Below are 24,686 nucleotides of genomic sequence, written 5' to 3'. Positions count from 1 at the left end.
AATTCAGTATTCCTGGTAAGGTATGGCAATACTGGGAGGGGATAGGGAATTTCAAAACTTTCTGTTTGAGATGCCTATAAATAAGAATTGGCAAAATTATTACGTAGCTTTTAAATTTAGATTTTTCAACTATTGCAACTTCTGCATTTAATCTATATTTGAAAGGTCACTAGAAACCAAGAGTTTAGAAAAAATAGTGTTGAAACTGAGAAAAAAAAGTTTAATCAACTTCTATTCAAACCAAGATCCTTTCTTGCATTTTTTCTCTTTGAGGACGTTATGGGGTAGAATGAGGTTGTGGGGAACAAGGTGGTGGTTATTGTTTTTGTGAAACTATTTGGGTTTGACTTGACCTTTACCTTTTAGTGGAAGATAAAATGTTCTGTATTAAATGGAAGAAACTTGTGGTGAAGGAGTAGAGAAATTTTAATTGTGGAAGTTGTGATATGGCCTAAAAGATGGGTCAGGGAGAATCACTTAGCAGCAACATATAAGCTCTAAGTGGGCAACACAGTGACAAAGTTGTATTCCAAAGATCAATGTTCCAGGGGCATCTCATTAGCTTCAGAAATCTGATTTGTCTTTCCAGCCTTGATCAGTACCACCTCTTTTCCTCCTAGCTACTAACTCCTTTTGCATGACATTCTACTAGTTCAAGAAAACGTTGGTGTCTTCAGATGACTACAAAAACGAGGCAGGTTTCCTCAAGTGCATCCACTGCCACATTCTCCCAGACTTGCCTTTCCTATGAGCTCTACATCCTAAGAAGTTGGGAGGAATAATGGAAGATGCCTGAATGGTTTTAAGATCAAGTTCACCCTTTTTTATTCCCCAGGCTTATAATGTGTATAAATAACACCAATGGGGTTCTCTTCTTAGTTCTGTAGTTGACCTTGGTGTATTTCTGAAGAACTCAAGTTTCTTGTGTAATAACATACCCTCTAGCGTTGAGAGAACTAAATTACTTTGAAGCTTTTCTATAGTATTAAATTTATCCTTGTTGTTTTCAACCTTAGACATACTGTTCTGGGTGCTTTACTTGCATGCTGACACAATGCAATTATTTCAACTCATGTTTTGATTTTCATGGAAATTCTTGAGTTGTGGTTAGATTTGTCACTTGTTAGGGAGCTACACAGAAAGCACAGTTGCCTTAGGACAGCAAATTATTCATGACAATAATAATTCTGACATCATGTTGGAAAGGAAAACCAAATAACCAAATGAAAAATCTGTTTTTCCCTTTCCTTCAACCTCACTTTGTCTTTGTCCCACTGAATCAGAAAGAGCTGCCTCTGATCCCAGTTGGGGATTCTTGGTTCTTTCTATCAGTCATGGTTTACTAAGAATCGTTCTTACTTGTGCAATCTAGACCTTTCTAACACCATGCTTGCTTAAGAAGCTGGCTCATCTGCCTGCCAGATACAAAGCTACTTGGAGACTGGGATAGTGTCTTTCTTATTCATCTGTTCATCCCCAGCCTGTGTCAGTGTGAAGGAAGACTACATCATCACAATGTCTAGGAGTTTAATTTTCAGGCCTACCTTAGAAAATCTGCCATCCTAGGGCAGACCAGGCATGCTGTTTGCATTAGGATCTCCTGGGCTAACTGGAGAGAGACATATTGGAATAAATATTCCTGAATAGTTTAGATAAAAGGAATCACAACTTGTGGGAAGTAGGAAGAGAGATGTCCTGGGGGATGGACTGGTAGTGCCACTCACATTATGATGACTGGGTTGCTAGTTCCTAATCAGGAGGATCACATTTGGATTGATGGGGTGGTGTCACTCTAATGTATTATGGCCTAGAGTTTAGGAATGTCTCTGATTCCTTAATTTAAAAAACACTGTGAATTAAAATACAAAGCCTCCTTTGGAGATTAATTCAAAGCTGGGCAGAAAATTTGTAATGGCAGGAGTGGAGAAGTAGCCCTTATAATGGTGAGGCTTGCAGCTATTGTGGAGTGTCCCTTAGCTTTGATGTGAGCAGGAGCTCACAGCTTAGTGTCAAAATGGTGTTCAACAGAGCAAAACTCCAAGGATAGTGCTCACATGAAAGAGATCAGCATCCATTCCCAGGAACAGGAGACACTGGGATTCCAAGGAAGAGGTGAGACCTGGGGGAGTTGATCTGATGAACAGACGCAGAAGCAGATTTCTTAAGAAGTCCATGCTTCCTCCCTTTTAGTGAGAGAAAATAATTTAGTAGTTCCCAAGGGAAGACCATGCTCTTGGTCGAAGATGACACTTTCCCATGAAGGAGATGTGTTTGAGCCAGTTTGTTATCTGTGTAAGAGGCCTTTCCGTATAACATCAGATGTGTGCTTGGGGTTTGCGTAGGGGAACCCACAAGTGAGAAGCACCTCACTTGGGTTTGTGTTTGAGTGGGCAGCAAATGGGGAAGGTTGCAAGGAGCTCAGTAGGCTTTAGAACATCAGTTTCAGTCCCACTTGACTGATTGGCTGGCTCCCACCTGCTGCTCTGTCTCTAGAAAAGTTTCACATTCAACCTTTGAAAGTGTTCTCACATGTAGATTCTGTTTATGTAAGAAATTTAATGAGACGCCCACATGCACAGGAGTACTTTAATTACATACAGGAAGGGTATCCTCTGACCCCCACCCATGTCTTTTACTCAGAATAGAAATGTTGCTCTGTTGCCTACACCTTGAATTTCTAAGGTGGAATCACCTCACACAAAACTGTCCACCTCTCAGTGGGTGCTGCTATGGTCAGCTAAATTCTCTTGTTTGTATTACTACAGGACTGTGGGTTAATGATTGGAAATAAAATGAGGAAATATGAATTGTTGACTTTTCCAGTAGATTTCTTCCATTATGAGGCTTTCTTTCTCCTCTGTCCTCTGCCCCCATATAGTGTTCTTCTTCAGTTAACCAGATACATGATAAGACACAAGAAAAAGATCAGGATTGGGGGAAAATCTTTGGATTTATTGAGTGAGAGATATTTGGAATATATTAAGCAGAAAGTTTAAGAAGCTCTTTTAAAGATATTGCCTATAATGTAGTAGAAATATCATGGTCAAACATACAGATTTATGGATCATTAATTTATAGCAAGTAGTAAAATATGGATGATAGATGAGGTCATTCAAAAAGAACATGTATAGATTGATGCCTAAAAGAGAAGCAAGGAAAATGTTTGAGTGAAGAAAGGTTAGTTTCAGAAGTGGTAGGAGATAAGAGGAGAGGAAGAAGTACGGTCTCTCAGAATCAAAGGGGGAAAATACTGAAAGACATGATTCTGTGTCAAAGGACATGGAAAAGTGCTTCTCAAAGTCTGTTCCAACGAATAACCCTCCTGTGAATTGCTCTATGGGAAGGATGCAAATACGAAAATACTGAATCTATACATTTTTCTTGCAGAATCTCTCTTTCTCTCTCTGTCTCTCTCTCTCTCACACACACACACACACACACACACACACACACACACACTCACACATACATATTGACATACTAATGCCTCTGAGAAGCCTTTCTGTAAAGAAACCCATACATTTTAATTTTCAAATTACTTCCCAAAGATTACTTGGCTCTATTACTTCCCTTTCTTCCTACATGACTACTATTTTTTTAATTATTATTATTTTTTTTATTGTAAACAAATGGGATACATGTTGCTTCTCTGTTTGTATATGGCATAAAGGTATACCATTTGTGTAATCATAAATTTATATAGAGTAATGTTGTTTGATTCACTCTGTTATTTTTTCCCTTCCCCCCTCCCCTCCCACCCCTCTTTTCCCTCTATACAGTGCTTCCTTCCTCCATACTTGCCCCCCTCCATAACCCTAACTCTAACCCTAACACTAACCCTTCCCTCCCCCCATTATGTGTCATCATCCACTTATTAGCGATATCATTCGTCCTTTGGCTTTTTGAGATTGGCTTCTCTCACTTAGCATAATATTCTCCAATTTCATCCATTTCCCTGCAAATGCCATAATTTTATCATTCTTTATGGCTGAGTAATATTCCATTGTATATATATACCACAGTTTCTTTATCCACTCATCAATTGAAGGGCATCTAGGTTGGTTCCACAGTCTGGCTATTGTGAATTGAGCAGCTATGAACATTGATGTGGCTGTATCTCTGTAGTATGCTGATTTTAAGTCCTTTGGGTGTAGGCCAAGGAGTGGGATAGCTGGGTCAAATGGAGGGTCCATTCCAAGTTTTCTAAGGAATCTCCACACTGCTTTCCAGAGTGGCTGCACTAATTTGCAGCCCCACCAGCAATGTATGAGTGTACCTTTCTCCCCACATCCTCGCCAACACCTGTTGTTGCTCGTATTCTTGATAATCGCCATTCTAATTGGGGTGAGATGGAATCTTAGGGTGGTTTTGATTTGCATTTCTCTTCTTACTAGAGATGTTGAACATTTTCATGACTACTATTAATAGTAATAGAAAGGAATCCCAGTGAGCATTATTTGGGAAACACTGCTCTAGCATAGTCATTTAGATAAGCATCGAAAAGACTCCTTTGCATTTGAGAATTAGGAGTATTGTTGTCCTTGTCTGAGTGGTTTTTGCTGTTGTGGAACGTGACAGATGAATAGGGTGGGATGGAATTAAAGTAACAGGAATAATGAACTCCTCCTCTAAGCTTGATATAAAAGAAGAGGGAAAAGGTAGGGCTATGTTTCTTGAAGGATGTTGTATAAGGTCAATAATTATTTTTTAGATGAAGAAGATATGACTAAGTTTACAGACAACAGACTGAGGAATAGCAGCTATAGGAGTTGAACATAGCATTCCGTATCTGTAGGTTCCACATCTGGAGATCCAACTATTGATCAAAAATATTTAGAACAATATTTTATCCTAAAGAACATGTGCAGACATTTTTTCCTTGCCACTATTCTCTAAATGAAACAGCTGTTTACATGACATTTACATTACATTAGATATTATACATAATCCAGAAATTTTACATATATATATGTAATGGCTGTTATAATTCTATCTATATGGCTGCACATAGGTTATATACAAGTGCTATGACTTTTTGTAAGGGTCTTGAACATATGCAGATTTTTGGTATCTACAGGGGATCCTGGAACCAATCCCCAGTGGCTATCAAAGGGAAAACCAATCAGTAATTAGTAATGGAGCAAGGTCTACCAGGAGACAGAGAAACTAAGGTCAAGGGAGAGTTCTCCTCTCTTCTAGCGACTGGAGGAAAGGAAAGAAGAGAACGCAGTTGTAGAAGTAGGATAAGAGTTCGAACAATCCCATGACAACTTTCTCAGACAAGAAATGAGGCCAGAATTTATCTTTGGTACTGAAACAAAAGGTTCTCTCCCATTCTAAGAAACAAACAAACAAAAAGCAACTCATGTATGAACTTGCTCATGTAAAAATCCTTTTCAGATGGTACCACTGTTACTGCTGTGGTTAGAGCATCACCTCTATTTTAGACTCCGGTATAAACAACCTTGCCTATACCTTTAATCACCTAGTTTGATGCGTTTCTGTGTCTGCATTACCTTTCAGAGTGTGGTGCTATAAACATCATGGAATGATTAGTAAGTCACAGAAGCATCACAATCTGCCCATTGATGAGAATTCAGTGCGTCACATCACTATAGCCTGAGGAAGTCTAGCCCTAGGGAATAGTTACTCAAATCAGTTCTGTATGTTCTCAGTGTAAATTGTGCATCCAGATTTGTCCTGATCTGGATTCTCTGCATTCATTATGCTCCACTCACTTGATTTCATCCCAGGTTTGCTCTACGTGGTTGTCTCAAAAAGTATGTTGCCTTTGTATTTCTCCGAATAAAGCCTCTATCAGAGTGCATGACATAATAGCTCAATAAGTCAAAGTTATTATCTTTACAATAAATTAAATCCATATCATAAGAGCCACATTACCAAAGTTACAAAGTGTTATATCTCTCAGTTATCTAGGTACTGTTTTCATTCGCTCCTTTCTCTCCACATTTTTCTTTTCTTTTTTTTAGATTGTAATTACTTGATTTTATTTTACACTAGGTGGTGGGCACAAAGCAATCCTTCCTTAATAAAGTTGACAATTAGCTTCACTCAGAACATTTTTAATAATGCACATTAAAAAAAAGTATTCATCTTACAAATTGTTCTGCAATCCAAATATACAATAGCTTGGAAAACAACGTTTAGAAAACAAAAGCCAATGTAAAAAGACAGGATTAAAACAACCAGAACAGTACAGGTTTTATATGGCTCAGATTTTACAGTTTTCTTACTGCATCATCAGTGTCAGAAATCTGTTCCTTCAGCTGGCTCCATTGCTCAGGATTTAAAGAAATACCTTTTCCTGGTTTCATTTCACCTTCTGGATCCATCCAATATTCTCTCATATCAATTAGAACTTTCCCTTTAAAATCCCGAACACTGACGTACCTCATTTTCCCGATCTGAAACCTGTTACCATCTCTGCTGCTGCTGCTCTGCTTGGAAGATGGCAGAGCTCTTGAAGTTTCACCAGTCTTTTGCTTCTTTACAGGTTTTTCTGGAGCAACTTGCTTTTTCCTCTTTAACTTTTTCTCAACTTCACTGTCAGAATCACTGCCCGATGAGCTTGAGGAAACAAGTTCCTTTGATTTAGGCATTTCTCCGCTTCTGCAGTCGACAGCCTTCTGCTCTCGGCTCGCGACTGACAGAGAACCGGAAGTCACGTTTTTCTTCATTATTTCTCCCCCCCTTATAAACTAGTTAGTCCTTTGATGTACCTACCTTCTTAATTATTTTACCACCAATTTTTACATTTATATTTATTTAACATGCTTATTTACTTAATATTTTTGTTTAAACTTTGGCTTTTTTCCTTCTCCAGTGTTTCTCTTACCTTTTATTTTTCTCAATTCCAAGCACTCAAAAATATCATTCTTTTATTTCTTTTCCCTCCAATCATCAATTTCCAGCAAGAAGTCTGAAGATCATCATTTTTTTTTTCTCATGTACTCAACAACCATTTGTTTGTTGGGCACTTACTGTGTTCTAACTACTGTTCTTGCCACCAATCATATAAACATGGTAAATAAGCCATGAGGTTTATATTCTAGTGAAGGAGATAGATACTGAACAAGTAAATACTAGGTAATGAATACTTAGGTGGGTCATTGGACAGTAGGAAAATAACTTACAAGGAATCTGCGGCTTGGGCAGAGAGTAATCCAGGAGCAGAGACAACAGGCAAGCCACATCTGTCATCAGGTCACGTACAGAGCTAGTCTAGCAGGAGTCACAGGGAAGGACCCCAAAGTGGCTAACTAGGCAAGGTGTGGATAATAGGGGGTAGTTTTAAAGTTTTCAACCATATTAGTTAATTCCACACTACTGTCTGAAAGCAGTCCTACTTAAGAGTTGTTGCTGGTAACCTTTTCTAACTTTTTCTAGGGATCTGAGCCTATGCTTTGTTGGGGTATCCTCTGTAGTAAAAGTCAATTATGAAGCACTCTATTATTTGGATTTTTAAGCAGTCATTCTCATTATATAGATGAAAGCTGCTCACTCCTTAATGGATGCCAGAACCTCACTCTTTAAGAGAACAAATCTATTGAGAAAATAATTAGACTATGGAGCTTTTAAACTGTTGGTGTTTACAGAATCTTCAATAAGAAATAGCCAGTTAGCATTGTAATACACAGACCAAGAGTTTTAGAGGGGAATCTAGACCAGAGACAGAGTATTTGGTGTCATCTTAGTGGGAATGAATAAGATTATCTAGAAAGTGAACAGAATTTCTTAGTATTTAGAGCAGAGTGCCAGGTAGGGAAAGAAGTGACAGTGAGAGCAGAGAAAGTTCAGGGAGTCGTTGAACTGGCAGATCTGATTAAGATAAAGAGCAGGCCTAAGGAAAGTAGCTGAGTGAGAGAGGTGGTGGAGTAAGAGCCTGTGTTCAGCTAAAGAAAGAAATTGAGGAAGACCTTTAGAAGATGGAAAGATCTCCTATGTTCTTGGATAGGCAGAATTGATACTGTCAAAATGGCCATAGTACCAAAAGTGCTATACAGATTCAGTGCAATTCCAATTAAAATCCCAATGACATACCTCATAGAAATAGAGAAAGCAATCATGAAATTTATTTGGAAGAATATGAGATCCAGAATAGCTAAAGCCTGAGCAGGAAGAGTGAAGCAGGAGGTATCACAATATCAGAACTTCAACTATACTACAGAGCAATAGTAACCAAAACAGCATGGTATTGGCACCAAAATAGACATGTAGACCAGTTGTACAGAATAGAGGACACAGAGACAAACTCACATAAATACAGTTATTTCATACTAGACAAAGGTGCCCAAAACATAAAATGGAGAAAAGATAGCTTGTTTAACAAATGGTGCTGGGAAAAATGGAAATCCATATGCAGCAAAATGAAATTAAATCTGTATCTCTCACACTGCATAAAACTCAACTCAAAATGGATCAAGGACCTAGGAATTAGACCAGAGACCCTGCACCAAATCTTCATCATGTCAACTTAGGACCAGACTTCCTTAACAAGACTCCCAAAGCACAAGAAATAAAAGCAGGAATCAATAAATGGAATGGATTCAAACTAAAAAGCTTTTTCTCAGCAAAGGAAATAATAAACAATGTGAAGAGAGAGCCTACAGAGCAGGAGAAAATCTTTACTACATGTACTTCAGATAGAGCACTACTCTCCAGAATTTATAAAGAACTCAAAACACTTTACACCAAGAATGCAAATAATCCAATAAATGGGCTAAGGAACTGAGCAGACACTTCACAAAAGATTTACAAGCAATCAACAGATATATGAAAAAAATGTTCAACATCTCTAGTAAGAAGAGAAATGCATATCAAAACTACCCTAAGATTTCATCTCACCCCAATTAGAATGGTGATTATCAAGAATACAAGCAACAATAGGTGTTGGTGAGGATGTGGGGAAAAAGGTACACTCATACATTGCTGGTGGAATTGCAAATTGGTGCAGCCACTCTGGAAAGCAGTGTGGAGATTCCTCAGAAAACTTGGAATGGAACCACCATTTGACCCAGCTATCCCACTCCTCGGCCTATACCCAAAGGGCTTAAAATCAGCATACTACAGTGATACAGCCACATCAATGTTCATAGCTGCTCAATTCACAATAGCCAGATTGTGGAACCAACCTAGATGCCCTTCAATAGATGGATAGATAAAGAAACTGTGGTGTATATACACAATGGAATATTATTCAGCCATAAGGAAGAATAAAATTATGGCATTTGCAGGTAAATGGATGGAGTTGGAGAATATACTGCTAAGTGAGATAAACCAATTTCAAAAAACTAAAGGCTGAATGTTTTCTCTGATAAGTGGATGCTGACATATAATGTTGGGGGAGGGAATAAGGGAAGAATGGGGGAAGAATGAATTGTGTAGAGGGAAATGAGGGGTGGGGAGAGAGTGGGGGGAAGGAAAGATAATGGAATGAGACAAACATATTACCCTATGTGCATATATGATTACACAAACAGTATGACTTTACTTCATGTACAACCACAGAAACGAAAGTTGTAGCCCATTTGTGTACAGTGAATCAAAAAATGATAATTAAAAAAAGGAAAAAAAAGTCCGAGTTCAGAGATGACTTAATCTTTTAAATCTGGAACAATTCTGAGCAGCATAGTTATGAACATGCCTAGGAGGTGATCAAAGGGAAGGAAAGGTCCTGTGAAAAGATTGTTAGGAAAGACGCAAAGGAGAGGCGGCACAGAGCCGTGGTGGTGGTGAGTGCAGAGGAGACAAACTCTTCCAGGGCTTAGGTGTCAGGAGGTGAGTGAGCATGCCAGACATGTAATGCATGGTGGGCTGCCATGTGGAGAAGACTCCTGGCCTCCACTGGCCCCTGCAGAGGTGGCTAGTCAAGCCACCCGGGCTCTTCCAGGCCAAGTGATAGCCGAGATAGGTTGCATTTTTGTGGAAGTGCTAATTGTCAAGGATGTGGCAACTCCATCTCTGCAGGCCTCTGTTGCATTGGTTCTGGGTTGAAGTTGTTGGTGTTCTGGATGTGAAATCGTCGGCTTCAACTTTGTGTTAGGTGGAGGTTCTTGTTCTGTGGGATGTGGACTCCAGACATTGTAAATAGTACCACTTCTAGGAGTCTATATTAGCTGTCGGCCTTACCCCTTTCAGATGTGTTATCCTGTGGGCGTTTCTGCAGCCCATACCAGGGCAGAGGGAGTGGGTACCCTGTAGAACAAATGGATGGAGCATTTCAAACATCCTGTGTTGAGCTAAAGGATTTAGTGAGCATGAATGAATACCAGGGACAAGGTCAGAGCCAGAAGGGGATTTGAATCACTTCAGAAGTCATTAGACCAAGGAGGTAAAGTGAGAGGCTTAGCCGGGCAAATGTTTTGAAGATACAAGAGTGTGGGAAGCCATCCATGACTGATATGAGAACCGGGTAAAATTCAGAGCCATTAGCCAGGAATGCCTGGCCTCAGAACCCATAGCTGGATGTCCACTGTGTGAGATCGCCCGAGTCATGTGGTATCCTGCGTTAGCTCACTGCTTAGGTTTGGGTTCCAGTGTGAGCACTGGAGATGGAGTGACCCATGAGAGCCACGTGGCCTGCTCACCCTCACCCCTATCTTGTTTTTCTCAAAGAAGCTTCTACTGGTCCCTTTGGATCTGTGCTGATTTTGTTAGAGCCACACCCTTCTGAACAGCTCAACTGGCACACCCTGCTCTTAAGATATTCTTGGCTTTTGTCTTTATTTCTGATTTATAAATTTCATAGCTTTTGTTTTGCAGCCAGCCCATCCCTCTGACAGGAACCATTTCCTTACCCACGTGGGACATCAGCGAGACAAGAGAAGTGCTAGATATGAAGTATCTCCTTCTCTTCCTTCTACTAAGCTGCATTTGTTATGAGGTCAAAGTAAAGTGGAGTCTGGTTATATGGCATATGGGTGGTTGTTATTAATAGTATGCCTCCTTTATTGCAGAAGCTATACAATCAAAAAACAAAACACACACACACACCAAAAACAGCCCAGCCAAAACCTGGCTATATTGAACAGTTAACTCTTGGCAACTTCTGAACAGTAAAGTGATCTTGACCAATCTCTGCAAGTCCATGGTGTTCTGTCTCCTCATCTGCAAAAATTAAGCAGCTGGGTCAGGTGATCTCTGAAGTTTCTGATAGCTCTGTGATTCTGCACCATTTATTCTTCCCTCATTCTGATCCCCAGCATGTTCCCTATTCCCAAGAATTATGCTAGGGCTCAGAGCACACCTAAGAGTTCACTATATTGGGTAAGTCCAGTCCTGTATGCTTGTTTTCATTGTAGTGTTTTGATTTGGAGTAACTGAAGACATTTGGGGGAGAAATAACTCATATCCTGCTGGAAATCAGTGAACGATGTAATTTCTCTAGAATAGAGTATGATTTCCTTGTTTATATTTTGTTTCTTTGTTACCAGGCAATCAACATGAACCCTGTTGGAATGTTGTGTGTCAGTTGGGTGTTAGGCCCCACTGCATCTGCAGAAAAAAGAATGTAAAAGCTGCTTTGGGAAGTAGAGAAGACTGAGAGAAGTCGAGGAGTAAATGCAGAGAAAAAAGATGGCACTGGTGGAGAGAAAAAGGGAGGGGAGAGGGTCACAGTGGTGCTGAGAAGAAACAGAGACTTTTCTGCTTGTGAAGGGCGGAAGATGGCAGCTGATGTTCAGTTGATAGTGTCCAGGAACATCTGACTCCAGAAATACCAGATCATATGGCATCCCACTTCTTCAAAATGGTGAGCTTTATGAGCACTCTCAATATCTGGATTATTATATGAATGTGGTCTAGCTGGAAGATGTATTGCATAAGCAAGTCTTGGCAGGCATAGACCTAACCAAAGATCTAGTGGTCTCTGAGATGAGGACGTCGCTTACATGATGGCTATATACTGTTATTTGAGAAATGACGATGAGGGGATTTGAATGAGCTGTGAAAAGATAGATTTTTTGTTTCCCATTTAAAATGTGAGAGTTGACTTGGACTGTGCAAACGATTTTCATTTCCTTTTTACCACACATTTAACTTGTATAACAAGCGGCCTCTTTTTATTGAGTAGCTCAAGTACAGAAATAATATCCTGGAGAAAGGGGACACAAGACCAGAGCAGACTGAGACATCACTGATGCCATGCTGTTCCTCAGCGGCTGTCTTACGACAGTCGTTTCACTACACCACCCACTGCTCACACTCGGGCACGCGCACTCAGTACTTCAGAGAACTCACCACATGTAGGGAATGGTGGGTTTGCTACCTTCTCTTCCCTTTAGCTCCTTCACTTCCTTCTAATAAGCTGAATTTGGATAATCAGAGGGATGCCAGGTTGACCCCAATTTGCCATTCTTCTTAATTTAATTTTTTGGTATTGGGGACTATATTTCAAGTGTGCTTTACCACTATATCCCGGCCCTTTTTATTTTTATTTTGAGATAGGGTCTCACTAAGTTTCTTAGGGCCTTGCTAAACTGCTGAGTCTGGCCTCAAACTTGCAATCCTCCTGCCCCAGCGTCCCAAGTCATGGGATTACAGATGTGTGCCACTGTGCCTGGCTAATTCGTCATTCTTGAAGGATATCTGCAAATGCCAGCTTTCAAAATGTAGTAAAAAATAGATTTCACTGTAACTTTTATGACTCAGGGAGGCTATGTAATTTTCTCAGAGGCCTTTCTGTTTCTAAAATTCTTAGGTCTGATTCTTTTGTGATTTTTAAAGGAAACATTTTAGAGGTGAAGTGACTGAGAAGTGACATTAATCTACAAAAGTAGAGAAATCAGAAAAGATATGAGGTTAGCATAATAGTCTTTGGAAGATGAAAGATAATTAAATGAAGAGAATTGAGTTTAGAGTTTTAGAATTACAAGTTGGACTTTTCAGAATCTGGTGTGTCTTACTCTAAATTTATTATCCATTCATCATTAAATTTAATAAATTGTTAATATTTAGTGATGTTCTCTATTATTTAAAATAGTCCAATTTTTTTCATGTGCAAATAATTAAAGGAATGGAAGACCTTAGGGACAATCATATAAGAAATTAATTTTAGAGCTACTTTACAGCTATCAAAGAAGGCAATTCTTTGCATCATTGGAAAGGATTAATTAATTCCAGTTAAAATCAGAATAGTTCTACAACTGTGGTGTACAATTTTATGCTGAATAAATACTTTGTCATTTGAGAATTTGTTCCAGTTTCTTCATGCTTGCTACACTGGATTAAGAGTTAAAAGCTCTGAAACTTTTTTTTTTCCTAATTCAAAAGTTAATTTATGGAATGAAAAACACAGTAAACATTTTATTTTAGACACTCATAATGTCAGATTCTAAGTAATTGGTGAGAAAGGGAAGACTGAAGTGGTTTTCTGAAACTTGAGTACATAAGATGAAACTTGAGTACATAAGTGTCTGCAACTACCATGAAGAAACTAAAAACAATTGCTTATTACTTTTATTTCAACTATTATTGTAAAGAGGAATGATCTCTATGGGATTCTTCATGGATGGCAGGGAATCTCGGAAGGGTGGATGGGAGTTAAAGATATGGTGGGGACACAAGGATATGGCGACAGCTAGGGCCAGATCTGCCATTCATCAGGCACTGGAGTGGGTCCTGTGAAACGGCACTGGGGCATTTTCATGTCAGAATGTGACTTTCTTCAGTCAGTTAGCATTTCCTAAATTTCCTTCTTGACAGATCTTTTTTAAAAGAATCTGATAAGTTTTTCATAGTTCTTTATTCAGAAGAGATCTTGGGTAATTTACAGGTGAATTATGAGGTAATTTCTCCAACACTGAGGTGGAATAAGGCAAGGGTTAAATTTGAAGTCCTGAGCAGCAACACTTACTAGCTGTGTGACTTTAGGAAATGTTCCTCGTCTATACAATGGAGGTAATAAAAGTGTCCATCTCATAGAATATCGCAAGGGTTAAGTGAGTTGAAAGACAAAGTGCTTGGCAAGTAGCACTCAGTAGTTGTTTCCCATGGAAATAACGTGCAGACTGACCCCAGTCTGGGCTGCAGGGCCTAGTGAAGCAGCACATAGACTTTGGAGTTACACTAAGTTTGGGACCTGCCTTGTTATGTCTCCTGCTTCAAGTTATGAACATTTCTAAGAACCATTTTCTCCATCTGTAAGCTGAGTTAAAAGTAGTATTTACCTCCAAATTTGTTCTGAGGAATAAGTGATATGTAATACACAAAGTTCTCCATGTGTGTTTGGCACAGATTAAGTGTTACTTCTTACATGCCTGCTGATGTGCACATACACATACGCTTAATTCTTGCATCTTATGTGATTGACCCTTTTTCCCTTAAAAAGAAAAGCTGAAAAACTCTCATCTTTCCTTGGGAAGAACATAACCAAGGCTCTGAACTGATTACTAATGTACTTAGGAACTTCCCACTCTCCCTCACACTTTCCCTTCCTATCCTCTCTGTCATGAGCAGGAGAAGACCAGGGAAATCTGTTGCAAAATGTGGGAGGGACAGGAGAAGAGACCAAAGCTGCCTTAGCACACGCTCCCTCTTCTCACAGGTGACTCACACACTCCTCTCTCTCTTAGGTGGGTCCACCAGGACCCACTGCATGATTTTCTGAACTCAGAGCTGGATGAAAACGCAGGGCACCTAGCTCAAGATGGTGACAGCAGAGCATTAAACCAAGCATAGTGTTATTCCAGGCCCGCAGCCTCTGTGCCTGCCCAGGCCTCAGGGCCATAATGCTGGTCCTGCTACCAGCCCCAGGGCTGCAGAGGAGGGTGACAAACTGAAGCTTTTTCTGCTGTTGCTGTGCAGCCACCTTGCCCATTCCTTCCATGCCAGGGCGCAGTCCAGCCTGGCAGCTTCACTGCTGGGCCATAAGCAGCACTCTGCCCCTGGGAGCCTGGAACCTGGGAGTAGGAGGTGTCGGACAGCACCCACCCACTTCTGAGGGGACTGGAAAGGACCTGGTTTAGCGCTGTTCTGAACCAATCAGTTCTTAGGAAACCCCCCTCATTGTAGGAGGGAAGGTCAACCACTGGCAAGACATTTATAGTACAGGTGACCTGAGTACACAGGTGCAGGTGTGAGGTGTGATGATGCAGCGCTCAGCTCCACCATTTCTTCTGCTTAATGAAGATTGTTAGATGCTGTTTGCATATCTAACTTGTACTCGTGGGTGTGGGAAGAGGACACATGTGCAGGAAGCACCAGCACTGCAAGTGACCTGCACTTTTACCCATTATACATACTGCAGGAGGATTGGCGACGGGCTTCCAGCCTATCGTGTGGTCCAAGTTCCTAAAACTTCTCATTCTATGGCCAGAGTTGGAAAGGCGGCTCCCTGATGCATATGAGAGGTGCCTGGAGGGACTGTAAGGACAAGTCAGGGAGGGAAGAGGTTTTGGAAGGAAGCTGCTAGAGTCAGAGAAGGAGCTGGGACAGTAAAGGAGCAGAAGTAGAAGTTTGGGAAGGAAAGGAGACAGTAATGGGGAGGAGGGGGGCTGTGGAGAGAGGAAGAGAAGCCCAGGAAATAAGAGGTCTAAGAAGTAAAGTCAAGAATCAATAAATGGGATGGAATCAAACTAAAAAGCTTCCTCAGGGCAAAGGAGGCAATCAATTACATGAAGAGACAGCCTACAGAGTGGGTGAAAATCTTTACCACACGCACCGCAGACAGACCACTAATCTCCAAGATATATAAAGAACTCAAAAAACATAACACCAAAAAAAAAAAAAAAGTCACCCAGTCAATAAATGGGCTAAGGAACTGAACAGACACTTCACAGAAGAAGATACTCAGTCCATCAACAAATATATGAAAAAAATATTCAACATCTCTAGCAATTAGACAAATGCAAATCAAAACTACACTGAGATTCCATGTCCAGTCAGAATGGCAATTTTCAAGAATACAATTCACAGAAAATATTGGCAAGGATGTGGAGAAAAAGTTTCACTCATACATTGCTGGTGGGACTGCAAATTGGTGCAACCATTATGGAAAGCAGTATGGAGATTCCTCAGAAAACTTGGAATGAAACTACCATTTGACCCAGTTATCCCACTCCTCCATCTATACCCAAAAGACTTAAAATCAGCATTCTACAGTGATGCAGCCACATTGATGTTTACAGCAGTTCAATTAACAACGGCTAAACTATGAAACCAACTAGGTGCCCTTCAACAGATGAATGGATAAAGAAAATGTGGTATATATACACAATGGAATATTACTCAACCATAAAGAAGAATGAAATTATGGCATTTGCCAGTAAATGGCTGGAGAATATTCTGCTAAGTGAAATAAGTCAAACCCAAAACCCAAAGGCTGAATGTTGATAAGTAGATGCAAATCCATAATGGGGTTGGGGTGGGGAAGAATGAAGGAACTTTGGATTGTGCAGAGGAGAGTGAGGGGAGGGGAGGGAGTGTGGGGATAGAAAGGACAGTGGAATGAGAGGGACATTATTACCCTGTATACATGTATGATTACATTGCCAGTGTGACTGCACCATGTTCAGCCAGAGGAAGGAGAAGTTATGCTCCGTTTGTGTACAATGTTTCAAAATGCATTCTACTGTCCTGTATAATTAATTAGAACAAATTTTTAAAAAGTCTAGGTTGAAAGATCTAGAACTCAATCTGTGGGTAGGAAGAGTCAAGAAAAGAGGGTAGTTCCAGGAGTTTCCCAGATTCCACAGCAGGCCCTTTCCGTTCTCAGGCAAATAGGAAGCACTGAGGAGCCACAGAGAGAACATGGCTCATCACATGTCCCTGTCTCTATGGCTCCATAACTCAGTGGCCGTGGCTGGGTCGCCTCTCTGTGGATCGAGAGCCCTCACATGTAAAGGAAGCAGGTGCAGCAGTGGCCTTCATTATCCCCTTCTGAACCAGGCTGCAGATTTCAGAGCGTCTGCTTGAGTGTTGGAGGGGAAGGGTCAGAGAGCTGGAAGGAGGGCACATCCTGACCCCCGACTGAGGAAGGTGGGAGGAAGGGGCTCAAGGACAGAGAGGACTTGTAGGGGCAAACCGTGGTCATTTTTCTCCTGCTGTACTTTTCCTGATCTTATTTTCAGTAATAGCTTTAATGAGATGTTTACATACCATGAAATCCATTTTCTGAAAATGTACAATTCAGTGGGTTTTAGTATATTTATAGAGTTGTGCTCCATTATCACTAATTCCAGCACATTTTTATCATCTCAAAAAGAAATACCTCAAAGTATTCCATGAAACAGAAGAGGAGGGAACCCTCCCAAACTCATTCTATGAAGCCAATATCACCCTGATACCTAAACCACACAGAGACACTTCGAGGAAAGAAAATTTCAGACCAATATCCTTAATGAACATCGATGCAAAAATTCTCAACAAAATTTTAGCAAATCGCATACAAAAACATATTAAAAAGATAGTGCACCACGATCAAGTGGGTTTCATCCCAGGGATGCAAGGTTGGTTCAACATCAGGAAATCAATAAATGTAATTCACCATATCAATAGACTTAAAGTCAAGAATCACATGATTATTTCAATAGATGCAGAAAAAGCATTTGATAAAATACAGCACCCCTTCATGCTCAAAACACTAGAAAAAATCGGGGTAGTGTGAACATTCCTTAACATTGTAAAGGCCATCTACGCTAAGCCCATGGCCAATATCATTCTAAATGGTGAAAAACTGAAAGCATTCCCCCTAAAAACTGGAACAAGGCAGGGATGCCCTCTTTCACCACTTCTATTCAACATCATTCTTGAGACTCTAGCCAGAGCAATTAGACAGACCAAAGAAATTAAAGGGATATGAATTGGAAAAGAAGAACTCAAACTATCCCTGTTTGCTGATGACATGATTATATATTTAGAGGAACCTGGAAATTCCACCAGAAAACTTTTAGAACTCATAAGTGAATTCAGTAAAGTAGCAGGTTACAAGATCAATGCTCATAAATCCAGTGCATTTTTATACATAAGTGATGAATCTTCAGAAAGACAAATTAGGAAAACTACCCCATTCACAATAGCCTTGAAAAAAATAAAATACTTGGGAATCAATCTCACAAAAGAGGTGAAAGACCTTTACAATGAGAACTACAGAACACTAAAGAAAGAAATAAAAGAAAACCTTAGAAGATGGAAAGATCTCCCATGTCCTTGGATAGGCAGAATTAATATTGTCAAAATGGCCATACTACCAAAAGTGCTATACAGATTCAATGCAATTCCAATTAAAATCCCAATGACGTACCTTACAGAAATAGAGCAAGCAATCATGAAATTCATCTGGAAGAATAAGAAACCCAGAATAGCTAAAGCAATCCTTAGCAGGAAGAATGAAACATGGGGTATCGCAATACCAGAACTTCAACTATACTACAAAGCAATAGTAGCAAAAACAGCATGGTATTGGCACCAAAATAGACAGGTAGATCAATGGTACAGAATAGAGGATATGGACACAAACCCAAATAAATACAATTTTCTCATTCTAGACAAAGGTGCCAAAAATATGCAATGGAGAAAAGATAGCCTCTTCAACAAATGGTGCTGGGAAAACTGGAAAACCATATGCAACAGAATGAAATTAAATCCCTATCTCTCACCCTGCACAAAACCCAACTCACAATGGATCAAGCACCTTGAAATCAGACCAGAGACCCTGCATCTTATAGAAGAAAAAGTAGGTCCAAACCTTCAACTTGTTGGCTTAGGATCAGACTTCCTTAACAGGACTCCCATAGCACAAGAAATAAAAGCAAGAATCAACAACTGGGATAGATTCAAACTAAAAAGCTTTCTCTCAGCAAAGGAAACTATCAGTAATGTGAAGAGAGAGCCTACAGAGTGGGAGAATATCTTTGCCAATCACACTTCAGATAGAGCACTAATTTCCAGAATCTATAAAGAACTCAAAAAACTCTACACCAAGAATACAAATAACCCAATCAACAAATGGGCTAAGGAAATGAACAGACACTTCACAGAAGAATATGTACAAGCAATCAACAGATATATGAAAAAATGTTCAACATCTTTAGTAATAAGAGAAATGCAAATCAAAACTACCCTAAGATTTCATCTCACCCCAGTTAGAATGGCGATTATCAAGAACACAAGCAACAATAGGTGTTGGCGAGGATGTGGGGAAAAAGGTACACTCATACATTGCTGGTGGGGCTGCAAATTAGTGCAGCCACTCTGGAAAGCAGTATGGAGATTCCTCAGAAAACTTGGAATGGAACCACCATTTGACCCAGCTATCCCACTCCTTGGCCTATACCCAAAGGACTTAAAATCAGCATACTACAGAGAAACAGCCACATCAATGTTCATAGCTGCTCAATTCACAATAGCCAGACTGTGGAACCAACTTAGATGCCCTTCAGTTGATGAATGGATAAAGAAACTGTGGCATAGATATATACAATGGAATATTACTCTGCCATGAAGAATGATAAAATTATGGCATTTGCAGGCAAATGGATGAAATTGGAGAATATCATGCTAAGTGAGATAAGCTAATCTCAAAAAACTAAAGGATGAATGATCCCGCTGATAAGCGGATGAGGACATATAATGGGGGGTAGGAGGGGTTAGCATTAGGGTTAGGGTTAGGTTTAGGGTTAGGGATAAGGAGGGTGGTAAGAATGGAGGAAGGAAGGACTGTATAGAGGGAAAAGAGGGGTGGGAGGGGTGGGGGGGAAGGGAAAAAAATAACAGAATGAATCAAACAACATTGCCCTATGTAAATTTATGATTTTTAATTAAAAAAAAAAAAAGAATAAAGTGGTTGAAGCTAAAAAAGAAAAAAAAAAAAAAGAAATACCATGTCCATTAGCAGTCATTCCCCATTCCTGCCTCCCACCAGTTCCAAAAACCACACATTTGCTTTCTATCCCATGGATTTTCCTGTTCTGGACACTTCATGTAAGTAGAGACAATGTGTGCAGTGTGTGTGCTTTTGTGACTGGCTTCATTTAGCATTACATTTTCAGGATCATCCATGTTGTAGTATGTTCTAGGACATCACTTCTTTTTAAATGTTGAAGAATAGTCCATCGTGTAAATATACAAAAAAAGTTTATTCAGGCAGTGGTCATTTGGGTTATTTCCACTTTTTTTTTTTTTTTTTTTTTTTTGCTATAATGAATAATGATGCTGTGGACATTCTTTTAAAAGTTTTTGTCTGACATGTCCTTTCATTTCTCTTGGGTATGTACCTAGGGGTAGAATTGATGGGTTGTATCATACTTCTACGTTTAATATTTTGAGGAACTTTCAGGTTTCCAAAATGGCTGAACTATTTTACAACCTCCCTAGCAAAGTATAAGAGTTTCAATTTCTCTAGTCCCTGCCAACACTTGATATTTTCTGTCTTTTTGCTTTTAGTTGTCCTAGTGGGAATGAAATGGTATCTGGCTGTGGTTTTGATCTGCATTTTCTTGATGACTAATGTCATTGGGCAGTGTTTTATGTACTTATTGGCTATTTAGTATATCGTCTTTGGAGAAATAGCCACATCATTTTGATTGGGATATTTGCCTTTTTACTGTTGAGTTGTAAGAATTTTTTCTATATTTTAGATACATGTTCCTTTTCAGATAATGACTTGCAAATGTTTTCTCTCACTTTGTGTTGTCTTTTCACTTGCTTAGTGCCTTTTAAAGCACATACATTTTAAATTTTGATGAAGCCTTATTTATCTTTTTTTTTTTCTTTTATTGCTTAGGCTTTTAGAGTCATACCTAGGAATCCATTGCCAAATCCAAGATCATGGAGACTTATCCCTTTGTTTTTCTTCTGATAGTTGTATACTTTTAACTGGGTTAGAAGTATAGGTTAGGTTTAATTAAAGTCTGTGATCTATTTTCAATTAATTTTGTGAGGTAAGGATCCAACATAATTCTTTTGCAAGTAGAAAGTCAGTTGTCTCAGAACCTTTGTTTTAAAACACAGTTCTTTCTTGAATTGTCATGACTCTTGTCAAAAATCAACTGTCCATACATTTACAGCTGATTTATTTCTGGATCTTAATTCCATTGATCTACAATGTGTATGCTTATGCCACTAGCACATTGTCTTAATTATTACAGCTTTGTAGTAAATTTTGAAAGAGCAAAACATGAGTCCTACAAGTTTGTTCTTGTCCTGATGATTATTTTAGCTATTTTACTTCCCTCTCATAGCCACACAAATTTTTTAATCAGTTTGCCAATTTCTGCAAAAATAAAGCTGTTAATTGTTAGACATTGTGTTGAATCTGTAAATCAATCTGGAGAATATTCACTTTAAAACCATATCAAGTCTTTTGATTCATAAATGTCTTTTTGTTTATTCATACCTTTATAATATCTCTCCACAATGTTGAATCTATGGATTTCTTCTGTTAAATATATTCCTAACATTGTGTTGTTTTTCATAGAATTACAAATGAAATTTGTTTTCTTAATTTCTTTTTCAGAGTGTTTATTTCTGGCGTATAAAATGCAATTGATTTTTGTACATTTATCTTGAATTCTAAAATTTGATGAATTATTTATAAATTGAACCTCTTTTCAGAGATTCCTAATGATTTCTTATATATAAAATCATGTCATCTGCAAATAGAAATCAGTTCTTCCTTTCTGATCTGGATTCCTGTCATATTTGTTTTTCTTTTCTAATTGCCTTGACCGAGTTTCTAGTATGTTATGGAAGTAATGAGAACTCTTACCTGTTTTTTTCTTGATCCTGGAGGTAAAGTATTTAGCCTTCCACCATTATGCACTATCTCTGGTTTTTCATAGATACCTTTTTTTTTTAGGTTAAGAAAGTTTTCTTCTATTCATAGTTTGCTGAATGCTACAAATACTTTTTATGATCAGTTGAGATAATCTTATGGTTTTTGTCTTTCATTTCATTAAATGGTTTTTGTAGGTTAAATCAACCTTTTGTTTCTGGGGTAAATCCCGTTTTGTCCAATGTAACTCTTTACATGTTTCTAGATTTAGTTTTATTTTGGTTCTATATTATGGAAGGATATTGGTCTGTAGTTTTCTTGTGATATTTGTTTGTTTTTTGGTTAGGGTTAACACTGACTTCATAGAATGAATTGGAAAGTATTCCCTCTATTTTTCTATCTTTTGGAACAGTTTTCCAAATATATATTTATTTGGGAAAAATTGCATGTGTATTAACGTGTACAATTTGCTTATCATTATTCCTTAAGTAACACAGTATAGTAAATACTGTAAAAACTTTTTACATGGCGTTTACATTGTATTAGGCATTATAAGTAATTAAGAGATGATTTTAAATTTATGGGGGATGTTCATAGGTTATATGTGACTTCTACATCATTTCGTATGAGAGATTTGAAGATACTTGAATTTTTGTGTCTGCAGGGGGTCCTGGAATCAATCTTCCACAGATACTGAGGGACAATTGTATTCTCCTATTACACTTTTATTTTAGTAAAGTTGGTAATAAAGTTCTCTTACTCACAATTTTAGGAATTTAACTCTCTTTTGTCTTGGTCAGTCTAATTAAACGTCAATTTTGTTGATTTTTTTTATACAACTAATCTTTGTTTTTTTGATCTCTTTTCTTTTCTCTCTTCTTTCCAGTGCTGGGTTGAACTCAGAGGCTAGCATATACTAGGTAAGTGCTTTACCACTGAGCTTACCCCTCCCAATCCTTCTTATTTTATTTTGAGATAAGGTTTCATTAAGTTGCCCAGGCTGGCCTTGAACTGTAGCAAACCTCCTGCCTCTGCTTCTGGAGTAGCTGGGATAGGTGTGCACTGCACCTGACTTCAAGTTTTTACATGTTGTATTTCATTTTTATTCAATTTTGATGTGTTTTCTAATTACCTTTATGATTTTTTAACATATTTATTATTTAGGAAAATATTGTTTAATATCCACATATTTGTCATGTTATCAGATTTCCTTTGTCTTTGATTTCTAATTTCATTTCATATGTTCATTGTTATAATCGTCATATAGTGAAATATATAGTTGCTCTTTGTCCTTGGTTCATAGCACAGAGCTCCTAAAACCCTTACAATGTTCTGACTGGTAGGAGCGAGAGGCATGTCTTTTGTTATAATAAAGCCCTTTCAGCCTTATCTGAGTTATTGCTAATGAAGTGACTCTTGGAAACTGGAGACTGGTTGTGACAGGAACCGATTTTGTGATTAGAAGATCAGAACTTCCAGCCCACCCAGACCTTTGGGGAGGGGAGGGAGGCTAGATGATGAGTTTATGACGAACAGCCAAAGACCTAATCAGCCATTTAGACATAATTGAGCCTCCGTAAAACCCAGGAGGATGGGTTCAGAGAGCTTACAAGTTGGCAGACACGTGGCGGTGGGGAGGGCCTGTGTCTGCAGAGGGTGTGAAAGCATCACGTCCCTTCCCCCGTGTCTTTCTGGATGTGTCTTTTCTACTGTCTGTTCCTAAGTTGTATTCTTTTGTAATAAACAGGTACCCTGGTAAGTAAATTGTTTTCTGGAGAGTAAATTGTTTTCTTGAGTTCTGTGAGCCATTCCAGGAAATGATCAATCCCAAGGGAAGATTTTGGGAACCTCCAATTATAGCTAGTAGGTGGGAAGAACGGGAGTCCTAGATTTGTGATTGGTTGTGGGGAGATGCAGTCTCGTGGGACTGACCCCTTTAAATAGTGGGATCCAATGCTAGCGCCATGTAGGTAGTGTCAGAACTTAGTAATACTGTAGATCACCTAGTTTGTGTCCATAGAGCATTAGAGAATTGTTTACTGTGAAAAATCCATATTTTGGTGTCAGAAGTTTTGAGAATGTAGAAAAACAGCTTTTCCCTTTAGTCAGAAATTATATTTTGGATAATTTCAGCACTTAAAATTTACTGATTTGAGTTATAGACTGTCTTATGGCCTATCCTAGGGAATGTTCCATATGCATTTGAGAAGAAAATATATCTTGTTATTAATATTTGGAGATCCAGGAAAGAGGGAAGGCATGTTCTGTACATATCTGACAGGTCTAATTGGTTTACAGTGTTATCCAGGTCTTCCAATGGTTTGTTGTTCTTTTATTTAACTACTATATTTATTACTGAAAAGGTGGTATTTTGATCTTCAATTACTAGTACTGAGTTCTCTATTTCTCCTCTCAGTTGAGTTTCTACACAATGTATTTTGTTTAATGTACTATTGTTAGTTGCATCTATGTTTATAATTATTCTTTCTTCGGGGATGACATTCTTATTTTCATAAAAGTTACATCTTTGTCTCTAGTAATTTTTTTGCTTACTCTATTTTATCTGATTTATTATTTGATCATTCCAGCTCTCCCTTGGATTCCATTTACATGGTGTATTTATTCCATTCCTTTATTTTTTTCCATAGCTTTATTGAGGTAAAATTGAAGTACAATAAAATACACATATTTGAAGTATGCAATTTGATGAGTTTTGACATGTAAATAACTAGTACAATCAATATATAAAGCATTTACATTATTTTTTAAAAATTTGAAGTCATGCAGACTGTTTGCTACGTGATTTATTACATTAGAAATCAATCATCTTAAGATATATAGAACCCCACCCCCACATGTCAACTATTTAAAAATTAAATGGTGCACTTATAAATACCTCAGAGGTCAAGGAAGAAAGCATAAGAAAAGTAAATTAAAAGTGTTTTGAACTAAGTGA

At 38.6% G+C, this 24,686-nt stretch overlaps 1 protein-coding gene and 1 long non-coding RNA gene across 10 annotated transcripts in view; one reads left to right on the top strand and one right to left on the bottom strand.

The window, feature by feature from the left end:
- The window catches only part of LOC306641323, a 439,001-nt gene that overhangs the window by 44,113 nt on the left and 370,202 nt on the right, over positions 1–24,686 (top strand). For all 9 annotated transcript variants that reach the window (XR_013758133.1, XR_013758134.1, XR_013758135.1 and 6 more), the window contains exon 3: positions 11,454–11,770. This is a non-coding gene — a long non-coding RNA (uncharacterized lncRNA). The remainder of the gene's footprint in view (positions 1–11,453; positions 11,771–24,686) is intronic.
- On the bottom strand, positions 5,992–6,680 carry LOC306642073 (activated RNA polymerase II transcriptional coactivator p15-like). The gene has a single exon (XM_079107487.1). The coding sequence runs from the start codon at positions 6,618–6,620 to the stop codon at positions 6,240–6,242; it is 381 nt and encodes a 126-aa protein (XP_078963613.1). The 5' UTR covers positions 6,621–6,680; the 3' UTR covers positions 5,992–6,239.

This window comes from Sciurus vulgaris, assembly GCF_902686455.1.
Source record: "Sciurus vulgaris genome assembly, chromosome: 12".
Lineage (NCBI taxonomy): Eukaryota > Metazoa > Chordata > Mammalia > Rodentia > Sciuridae > Sciurus > Sciurus vulgaris.
This window is presented reverse-complemented; position numbering and strand designations above follow the sequence as displayed.